Source organism: Babylonia areolata, chromosome 18 (genome assembly GCF_041734735.1).
Source record: "Babylonia areolata isolate BAREFJ2019XMU chromosome 18, ASM4173473v1, whole genome shotgun sequence".
Lineage (NCBI taxonomy): Eukaryota > Metazoa > Mollusca > Gastropoda > Neogastropoda > Buccinidae > Babylonia > Babylonia areolata.
Genome location: NC_134893.1, coordinates 28,075,845 through 28,087,100, shown reverse-complemented (window position 1 = coordinate 28,087,100; position 11,256 = coordinate 28,075,845). Strand labels below are relative to the sequence as shown.

General features: G+C 45.0%; 1 protein-coding gene across 7 annotated transcripts in view; it reads left to right on the top strand.

Moving 5' to 3' along the window:
- Window positions 1-11,256, top strand: part of LOC143292619 (uncharacterized) — an 86,453-nt gene that overhangs the window by 34,203 nt on the left and 40,994 nt on the right. For all 7 annotated transcript variants that reach the window (XM_076603084.1, XM_076603083.1, XM_076603078.1 and 4 more), the window contains 4 exons: window positions 3,682-3,888; window positions 5,999-6,062; window positions 7,661-7,784; window positions 10,514-10,682. In XM_076603084.1, the coding sequence (XP_076459199.1) occupies window positions 3,682-3,888; window positions 5,999-6,062; window positions 7,661-7,784; window positions 10,514-10,682 (564 nt within the window). The remainder of the gene's footprint in view (window positions 1-3,681; window positions 3,889-5,998; window positions 6,063-7,660; window positions 7,785-10,513; window positions 10,683-11,256) is intronic.

Genomic DNA, 11,256 nt, shown 5'->3' with positions numbered 1-11,256 from the left:
CGACTCCCTGTCCGTTGGCGGTGTTTTACCGTGTTTTACCGAACTTGGTTGTGGTGTAACGATTGTTTTCCTCCATTCAAAATGTCGTCATTTTTTTCCCCATGACTTCCTTACACCTGTTTCATAATGTTGTCCATCTTACCTACTTCTTCCCCACCCCCTACCCCCACCCGGGTTACCCAGTTGTTCTCAACCTGAACATTTTTTGTTTTTGTTTTCCAAAGTATGTCCCCAAGTGATCCTACATTACCTTCTGTTTAGTTGTCTCTTAGTCGGCCAGTCTTTACCACCTGTGTTATAAAGTTGTCCATCTTACCTATACCCCCCCCCTCACCCCCACTCCCCACACCCCCTACCCCCACCCGGGTTACCCAGTTGTTCTCAACTCGAACTCTTTTTTTGTTTTGTTTTGTTTTTAAAGTATGTCCCCAAGTGATCCTACATTACCTTCAGTTTAGTTGTCTCTTATCGGCCAGTCTTTACCACCTGTGTTACATTGTCCATCTTACCTACCCCCCTCCCCCCTTTCCCCCTCTACCACCACCCGGGTTACCCAGATGTTCCCAACCCGAACTTTTTTTGTTTTTGTTGTTGTTGTTTTGTTTTTGTTTTTGGTTGTTGTTTTTTTTTGGGGGGGGGGTTGTTCTTAAGTATGCCCCCAAGTGATCCTACATTACCTTTTGTTTAATTGTTTCTGATCTCGGCCATTCTTTACCACCTGTGTTATAATATTGTCCATCTTACCTACCCCCACCCCCACTCCCCACACCCTCTACCACCACCCGGGTTACCCAGATGTTCTAAACCCGAACTTTTTTTTGTATTTATTTTTAAAGTATGTCCCCAAGTGATCCTACATTACCTTCAGTTTAGTTGTCTCTGATCGGCCAGTGTTTGTCCTTTCTCATCCTGCGTTGTGGAGGAAGAATCATTATTGCCCATCACAGTTGATGAGCGCTACCATTAACAAGTCCTACATATCAACGTTCGTGACATCTGTATCTACAAACATACATGATTCCAGAATTTAAAAAAAAAAATTAATGTCGGACACATGACAAGAACTCTCTCACCTCCTAACTCGACAAATATGCAAGTTCAAAATATTTGGTGGTGTTTTATTTGTTCTCGGTGTTAACATCTGAAAGTAACACGTATCATGGAGCAACCACAAACCATCTCTTGCGGCGTTTCCCTGATATGCGTTTGTAATGATTCATAATCCACAAGGTGTCATGTATTTACATTTCACTTCAAATGTTTCCCTCCCCTTTTTCTTTCTAGGACATCGGTGTTGTTTTTCCAGTGATACGGGTCTTCTCAGTCCAGCAGCTAAAGCTTTTTGTCCAAAGTCTTATTGTTGTCCTGCTGCCTGTATTTCTTTACCTCCCACAGGTGTTCCTGTTGTTTCATGTGTCTCCTCACCTCCCACAGGTGTTCCTGTTGTTTCCTGTACCTCCTCACCTCCCACAGGTGTTCCTGTTGTTTCATGTACCTCCTCACCTCCCACAGGTGTTCCTGTTGTTTCCTGTGTCTCCTCACCTCCCACAGGTGTTCCTGTTGTTTCCTGTACCTCCTCACCTCCCACAGGTGTTCCTGTTGTTTCCTGTACCTCCTCACCTCCCACAGGTGTTCCTGTTGTTTCCTGTACCTCCTCACCTCCCACATGTGTTCCTGTTGTTTTCTGTATCTCCACACCTCCCACAGGTGTTCCTGTTGTTTCCTGTACCTCCTCACCTCCCACAGTTGTTCCTGTTGCTTCCTGTACCTCCTCACCTCCCACAGGGGTTCCTGTTGTTTCCTGTATCTCCTCACCTCCCACAGGTGTTCCTGTTGTTTCCTGTATCTCCTCACCTCCCACAGGTGTTTCTGTTGTTTCCTGTATCTCCTCACCTCCCACAGGTGGGTGTTCCTGTTGTTTCCTGTACCTCCTCACCTCCTACAGGTATTCCTGTTGTTTCCTGTACCTCCTCACCTCCCACAGGGGTTCCTGTTGTTTCATGTACCTCCTCACCTCCCATAGGTGTTCCTGTTGTTTCCTGTATCTCCTCACCTCCCACAGGTGTTCCTGTTGTTTCCTGTACCTCCTCACCTCCCACAGGTGTTCCTGTTGTTTCCTGTATCTCCTCACCTCCCACAGGTGTTCCTGTTGTTTCCTGTACCTCCTCACCTCCCACAGGTGTTCCTGTTGTTTCCTGTACCTCCTCACCTCCCACAGGTGTTCCTGTTGTTTCCTGTACCTCCTCACCTCCCACAGGTGTTCCTGTTGTTTCCTGTACCTCCTCACCTCCCACAGGTGTTCCTGTTGTTTCCTGTATCTCCTCACCTCCCACAGGTGTTCCTGTTGTTTCCTGTACCTCCTCACCTCCCACAGGTGTTCCTGTTGTTTCCTGTACCTCCTCACCTCCCACAGGTGTTCCTGTTGTTTCCTGTATCCCACCCCCCACGGATGTTTCCAATATGTTGCGCAGACGTGTAACCCCAACTGACATCAGTGTTGGTCACTTTCTTCTTGTCTCGAGTTTCCTTGGTCTTTTCCCATGCTCATTTGCAACGTTCCATATTCTTTTTCTTTTTTTTGTTTGGTTGGTTGGTTGGGTTTTTTTTTTTTTTTTTTTTTTTTTTTTTTAATATAAATGCTTCGTTTTATGCACAGATAGACGTGGATTTTCTTCTCATTCTTCTTGTCGTTGTTGTTGTTGTCGTTGCCGTTGCTGCTCTTCTTCTTCTTCTTCTTCTTCATTGTTTGTTTTTTTCTATCTCCACCCCTGCTTGTGCGCACATGAGTGTTTAATTATTCTCTCTCTCTCTGTGTCTCTGTTTCTGTTATGTTACCTGTCTGTCCCCCAGGCCCCCCTTCTCCCTCTGTCGCTGCCACTGCCTGACTCTCTCTGTCTCTGTCTCTTTCTCCACCTTCGTGTGTGTGTGTGTGTGTGTGTGTGTGTGTGTGTGTGTGTGTGTGTGGAACTGTTCGACCCTAACATGTAATATGTCGTCTTGATTACATTACGAAACCTTAATTTGACAGGAAAGAGTGAGAGACAGTGTGAGTGTGTGTGTGTGTGTGTGTGTGTGTGTGTGTGTGTGTATGTGTGTGTGTGTGAGAGTGAGTGGGCAGGGGAATGAGGTAGGGGAATTATAATGGGCGTTTGTGTGAATGCATGGATGTATGTAGAGAGAGGGTGGGGGAGAAACGTATGTGAGTATGTGTGTGCGTTAGAATATTTTTTGGAGATAATGATATTAATGAAATTTGGTACCTTGATTTGCTAAATATGTTTGTTTGTTTGTTTTTGTTTTTTTGTGTGTTTTTTTTTGTTTTTTGTTTGTTTGTTTTTTTTGTTTTTTTTTAAATCATACCTTCCTCAAATCAGAATTTCCTTGTGTTGCTCAGTTAATATTTTATTCAAATGGTTGCGAAAATGTCAGTACAACAAACAGTTAATCTGACAATAAATGGTTTCAGTCAATCAGTCAGTCAGTCAGTCAGTGTGTGTGTGTGTTCGTGTGTGAGCGAGTGAGTGTGTGTGTCTGTGTGTGTGTGTGTATTTGCGTGCGTGTGTGCGTGCGTTCGTGTGTGAGTGAGTGAGTGAGTGTGTGTGTGTGTGTGTGTGTGTGTGTGTGTGTGTGTGTGTGTGTGTGACATTTCTGTATGCAATGTACATGGTTTATCGTGTCCAGCTCCTTTCTTCACCAAGACCTTACCCTCCGTGATGGAGGTGTGCGAGGGTGACAACTTTCGACTGGACTGTGTCCTGCGGGAGGGCATCCACCTGGTGCCCTGGGCACAGCACGAGGACACGGGGCAGGTGCCCGGCGACACTGGGGGGCATCAACTGTCAGCCCCCACAGCCACAGCCATACACACCACGGCGGGACGTTCCCAAGGTCAGTACAGTTCCCCAGGTCTGCCTGTCTGTCCTTTTGGGCGAGTTAATAGCGCTTTTTTTTCGGATGACGGCGCTAGATATGCTGCGTCCATCGAAGTGACTTAGCAGCAGTGCAGGGTCTCCTCTGGCGTGTGGCCTCCTGGCGACCTAACATTGATGGTTTACTGAGGAATGCGGACGCTGGAACTGTGACGGGTGTGGCCGTTTTAGGGGGAATCTAAATGAGCGACGTGGGAGTAATGCCACTGAAACGGTGCAGATGGTGGGGCAGCACACACACACACACACACACACACACACACACACACACACACACACACACACACACAGCTGCGTCCCGTCAGTCGTGTCCGACTATGACCATCAGAACAGCAGGGGAGGCAACTGCTGTCTCGACTATCTGGGCTCGGATTTATTTTTTTATTTTTATTATAGTGGAGCGTGTCTTGCCCACGTTACATTCCCCACTCTCTCGGCCAAGAGGGTTTTAGGACAGTCAGCGTTGGGATGGTTCCCAAAGGCCAAATGGCGTCCCGTAACGCTTTGAAAAATGGAAATGGCCTGCTGCATGTGTTCATAGAACGTGTCCATCGGGGCGTTTGAAGAAAAAAAATAAATGAAAAAAAGACACATAAATGAATGGATAGATAAATAAAATTGGGACACATACAAAGAGTGAGAATCGTGCATCGGAGCTTCAATCGTTAGAGTAGTCTGCACTATATATATATATATATATATATGTGTGTGTGTGTGTGTGTGTGTGTGTGTGTGTGTGTGTGTGTGTGTGTATTGATAAATAAAAATCACTGCTTCTCGGCCCAGAAACCTGAACAATTCTGACAACAATGTATTCCCCTGCCTTTTGTACATGTGTAGCAATGTACGTCTGATTAGAATAGGAAGCAACTAGAATGACACGACACTCTGAAGATAGTCTGGGACCACAAAGAATTATTATAGCAAGGAGATATTCGTTGTTTTCGACGTTCAATCAAACGTGTACATTGCACACAGCAAGTGCAACGGGTGCAGTACCTGAAAATGACAGCAGGCACTGTTGTGACTCCCCTGAGAGAGTCGGCCCTGAACCCACCCCCACCCCCACCTCCAACCCCGCTTGGAGTTATTTCTGAATAGGTTATGTATTTTGCTCCACCTCCTCCTGCCCCAGCTTAACTCCAACCCCTTCATCCACTGGAAACAAAATATTCATTTTGCGAAAATGTGCATTTTTAAAAATCACGTATCATGGCAGTTTACAAGGCAAGATGCCAAAGATATTCATGGTGTCTTTCTGGGCTGATCCCCGATAACTCCCCTTCCAGACAATTTCCACTCGCATCCAACCACTGAGCAGTAATATACATTTTTGCAAAAACAAAAAATGCAAGGGAGCGGAGTGCGGTGGGGGAGGGGGGAGGCACGTGAGTTATTTCAAGGTCAGCGTCTATATCCCAACTCCATGGATTTTTTTTTTTTTTTTTTTTTTTTTTTTTTTTTTTTTTTTTTGCTAGTCCTGAATCTGGTCCACCTTCGTTTAAATGGAGTTAGTTAAAATGGTAGTGCCCCCAGAATAATTGTTGGAGTCGAAAAGATACCAATCCAGACTAACTCGTTATGGAGAGTTTTTGGGAGAGTTAGGGGGTGCCCCAAAATGAACTCCCCCTTGTTTTTCCCCAGCTATATGCTAAGTTGTGCCTTCTGATTGAAGAGTCATTTCAAAGCGGGGGTTGGAGTCGTCCCAGGCCAGCTCTGTGCTGGAGTCATTTTAAGCCTGTCCCAGAGTTGGTTGGTGTGCGTGTGGGTGTGGGTGGGTGCGTGCATGCATGTAACAGAGTTTATTCTACCGTCTAAGTAGCCATAATCCGTTTTTTGGGGTATATGCATAGTCTTAAAAGAAAAGAAAAAAAGTGTGAAAAAATGTTGTTTTTTTCTCCTGTTCCAAGCACTACAGAAACAGTAGTTATTTATAGTCAGATTAGAATAAGTAGTGTTGCTCTTGCAAAACTGTCATTTCTGTTCCAAACAGTACAATAATTTATTTTCTATTGACTGTCGGGTTAACTGAAGGTGTTCTTCTGACAGAGCTGTTCTTTTCCCAACAGACAGTGAAGGAGACTCAAATACAGGAGCAGTGCAGGAGAACACAGAAGAGCACCCCGAACCTTGGTGAGTACATGGCGACATCAAAGGTGATGTTACCTGAAGGCTGTGACAGGGGATGATATGAATACTCAAGCACTGAACAATTATATTAGCTACATTCCAAATAGAGAAATATATGCAACTTCAAGTCTCGTGTATTGTCGCCAGTCAACTCACATATACAACAACAAGAACAATAACAACAACAAAAACAAAACAGAAAAGAACACACACACACACACACACACACACACACACACACGCGCGCGCGCGCGCACGCACGCACGCACGCACACACACACACACACACAAACACACAGCTTCGTTGATTTGAGTCACACACACACACACACACACGCACGCACACACACACACACACACAAACACACAGCTTCGTTGATTTGAGTCACGTGCCTTTGTCTTTTGCAACATACTTACCGTCATTATTCGTTGCAATTAATGTCGATGTCTTTTGTTGTTTTTGGTCAACCAGATGACATAATATATACTTGTTACAATGCTACAATGATATAATAATGGATTCGTTTTGAAATTCGTCATTTTTTTTAAAGCGGCGGAATTAATATGGTCGCTGCTTCTGTTTTAAGAGATATAACACTGACACGTGTTTTTACTTGTTTCACTTGTTAAACCATTGGTCACTGGCTTGTATTCATCAGCTTTCTTTTTTTTCTTTCTTTTTTTTTTTTTTTTTTTTTTGTAAGACCCGTACCCCAGTATCTCGATGTGTCCATGTACACGTGTTTACACATGCCAGTGTGTGTGTGTGTGTGTGTGTGTGTGTGTGTGTGTGTGTGTGTGTGTGTGTGTGTGTATTGTGTATGGTGCATGTCTGCCTGTGAGAATGTTGATTCTCTCTCTTTCTCTCTCCCTCTCTCTCTCTCCCTCTCTCTCTCTCTCTCAATTTTAGTTAGTAATAATATGTATTGTTATAATGAGATGTTTTCTTTGCATATGATTATAATTGTAACTTTCCTGTTTATTCATGTCCCTTCAGAATGGGCCGATGGTCATCTGAATAATAAATATCATTTCATCTCTCTCTCTCTCTCTCTCTCTCTCTCTCTCTCTCTCTCTCTCTCTCTCTCTCTCTCTCTCTCTCTCTCTCTTCAATATCTGCTAATGTACTACAATATGATTTGTAATGTACTACAATATGATGTGATACATAATTAGGTTTATGTATACACATGTATACATATAATTTTGTATGTGCATGTAGACATATGCATGCATGTGTGTACGTATACGTGCATGATATGTATGTGCATAAGGATGTGTGTGTGTTTGGATATGAGTGTGTTCATATGTGTGTGGGTGGATGGGTGGGTGAGATTGTGTGACTGTGTTCCCTTTATTATTTTTTTTCTATTATAATGATGATGATTGTGCGTTGATTATTGTCATTATCATTAGTAGTAGTAGTAGTAGTAGTAGTAGTATTTACCATTATCATTATTGTTGTGTCTTATCGTTATTGTTTTTGTTGTCACAAGGACAGATTGGAAGACTAGGCAATGCCTAAAATCTTCATCCTTGAGTAATAAAGTTTTTGAATTATGAATCTTGAATCTCTCTCTCTCTCCCCTTGTGCTCTTCAGTCCTCTGCAGTTCAAAGAAGAGTTACCCGAAACTGTGGACGTGGGGGAGGGGGAGAGCGTGACCTTGACCTGCACTGTCTCCCAGCCCTTCGCCCGTATCAGCTGGCTCAAGGACGACAGCCGGGTAAGTCCTCCACCCGAAAGATATGATCCATGAGTAATGTTGTCAAGCTCACGTAAGAGGGGTGTTCATTAAAGATTTCTCCTGACTTAACTCCGTTTATTGTAGGAATCTGCGGAGAAGCCATCAAAACCGAGAGGCGTGACATGCTGACCAAAAGTGTCCGCCTCCTGCAAGACAACACCCCAGTTCACAACTCGCATGTTGCCGAAACGGAAGCACGGTCCTGTTGCTATGAAATCCTTCCTCAGCCCCCTTACTCTCCCGACCTCGCACCATCTGATTTCCACCTCTTTCCAGCCATGAAGTCATTTCTGAAAGGCAAGCACTTCCCAGACGATGAAACGATTATTTCCGAGGTCAAGTCGTAGCTTCTGGAGCAACCTGTAGACTTCTACAGGCAAGGTCTTCATAGCTGCATAAAGCGATGGGAGAAGTGTGTCACCCTTAGTGGTAACTATGCAGAGAATGACTAATAATTGTGCCAGGTTTCTTTTCTCTCAGTCCATGGGAAGTGGGTCAGGGGAAATCTTTAATGAACATCCTTCGTCAGATCATTGCTATGGTCTGTGTGCAGCAGAGAAGAAAGACCTCTCGGTAAGTGTTCCCCACCGAGGATTGAACTTTTGATATATCTGGCTGTGTGGGTTGGTGCTGTAACCAAAGTCCAGCAAGTTACAGTTACTTTTTATTTCACTTTATGTTTATTTTTTTGCCTTCAAGGCCCGACTAAGTTCGTTAGGTTACGCTGCTGGTCAGCCATCCGCTAAGCAGATGTGGTGTAGCGTGTATGGTTTTGTCAGAACGCTGTGACGTCTCATTGAGTAACTGAACTGAACCGAACCAGCAAGTCATCGTTACGATTTTGGTGCTGGAAGCAGTGATGGTGGTGGTGGTGGTGGAGATGGTGATGAAGTGATGGTGGTGGAGGTGGTGGTGATGGTGGTGGTGATGATGATGATGGTAGCAGTGGTGGTGGTATTGGTGGTGATGAAGTGATGGTGGTGATGATGATGGTGGTGGTGTTTATGATGATGGTGGTGGTGGTGGTTATTGTTGTAGTGGTGGTAATGATGGTGATGATGATCATGATGATTATGGTGATGATGATCATAATGATTATGGTGATGGTGATGATGATGGTGACGTCAACGACGACGACAATGATGATGATGACTCTGAAAATTGTAGTAGGTGCTGCAGAGAGGTTGTGATGATAACGATCGTGGTGACGATACCACTACACATACGATTCTGTGGTGACATTGGTGATGGTGGTGGTGGTGGTGGTGGGACTAGTGTTGCTGTTAATGATAGTGAAAACAGAATCGTAAGTAACCATCATTATATATTATTCCCTTACATGGAAGCAAAGAAAATTTACTGTTTTTAACTGCTTGAAGCAGTATTTTGAACTGAATTTTGAATTTAAACTGAAATTATAGATGACTAAAACGGTTGGTGACCAGGCATTCATTACTACACGGCAACGTCTAATCGAACGAGTTGATTTAAGAGTGTGATGATATTGTGAAAGGAATAACACAGAGAATCACTTTTGGTACTTTGTTTTTTGTCGAAAGACAGGCTGGGCTGTATACAACGTAAATTGAATTGCATGCATCCATCACCTTAGTGGTGAGTTCTGTCTGATGTGTTCTGATAGTAAGAGTTCTACAGGGTGTTATGTAGGAATTGCGCTGCGTACTTTTCGTTCTTTTTTTCTTCTTTTTTCCGCGAAAAGTGTGTATTGTTGTGTGCAGCGAGGGTCTGGGTTCGATTCCCGGTCTATCCCTTTCTCCCACATGTGACTGGAAAATCAAACAGAGAGTCCAGGCATTCGGATGAGACGATAAACCGAGGTCCCCGTGAGCGGAACGCAATTGGCGCACTCATAAAAAAGAAGAACCCATGGCAACATAAGTGTTATCCTCTGGAAACATTGTATTGAAGAAATCCACACCGACAGATATTATTATTATTATATTGATTGATTGATGTGGATACTTATATAGCGCCTATCCTCGGTCAGAGACCAAGCTCTAAGCGCTTAACATACACGGGGACATTTGCACCACAGGCTGCCTATCTGGGTAGAGCCGGCTGACGGCTGCCATTGGGCGCTCATCATTCGTTTCCTGTGTCATTCAGTCAGATTTCAGAAGCACACGCATACACACTCAGACAGACATGTAACATGTTACGTGTATGACCGGTTTTTATTTATTTATCCCGCCATGTAGGCAGTCATACTCCGTTTTCGGGGGTGTGCATGCTGGGTATATTCTTGTTTCCATAACCCACCGAACGCTGACATGGATTACAGGATCTTTAACGTGCGTATTTGATCATCTGCGTGCGCATACACACGAAGGGGGTTCAGGCACTAGCAGGTCTGCACATATGTTGACCTGGGAGATCGGAAAAATCTCCACCCTTTACCCACCAGGTGCACCGAGATTCGAACCCAGGACCCTCAGATTGAAAGTCCAGCACTTTAACCATTCGGCTATGCATGCACTCAGTATCCTGACTAAGCGCGCTGGGCTGTTTTGTAATACTGATTGGTAAGGCATCTGCCTAGCAGATGTAGCGCAGTGTAGCGTATATGGATTTGTCCGAACGCAGCGTTGTCTCCTTGATGAAGAAAGTCAGTGAAACTTGACACACCGCTCTGTGTGTGTGTGTGTGTGTGTGTGTGTGTGTGTGTGTGTGTGTGTGTGTGTGTGCAGCTGTCTTTTGACTCCCAGCGCTTGGGCAGTCTGAGTGGGGAGGGGGGCAGGGTGTCTTTACGGGTGGACGAGGTGCGGCCCAGCGACGCGGGTGTGTACCGCTGTGTGGCCACCCTGCCTGACGGCACCCGGCTTCAGTGCGATACCCGGCTGTCTGTCCGCAGACACGGTATGGTGTTTTTTTTCTGTGTGTGTGTGTGTGTGTGTGTGTGTGTGTGTGTAAGTAAGCCTCTGTGTGTGTGCGTGTGTGTGTGTGTGTGTGTGTGCGTGTGTGTGTGTGTGTGTGTGTGTGTGCGTGTGTAAGTAAGCCTGTGTGTGTGTGTGTGTGCGTGTGTGTGTGTGCGTGTGTGTGTGTGTGTGTGTGTGTGTGTGTACGTACGTGTGTGTGTGTGTGTGTGTGTGTGTAGGTAAGCCTCTGTGTGTGTGTGTGTGTGTGTGTAAGTAAGCCTCTGTGTGTATATGTGTGTATGTGTGTAAGTAAGCTTCGGTGTGTGTGTGCGTGTGTGTGCGTGTGTGTGTGTGTGTGTGTGTGTGTGTGTGTGTAAGTAAGCCTATGTGTGTGTGTGTGTGGGTGCGTGTGTGTGTGTGTGTCTGTGTGTGTGCGTGTGTGTGTGTGTGTGTGTGTGTGTGTGTGTGTAAGTAAGTCTCTGTGTGTGTGTGCGTGCGTGTGTGTGTGTGCGTGTGTGTGTGTGTGTGTGTGTGTGTGTGTGTGTGCAAGTGTTTTCTGTGTGTGTGTTTGTGTG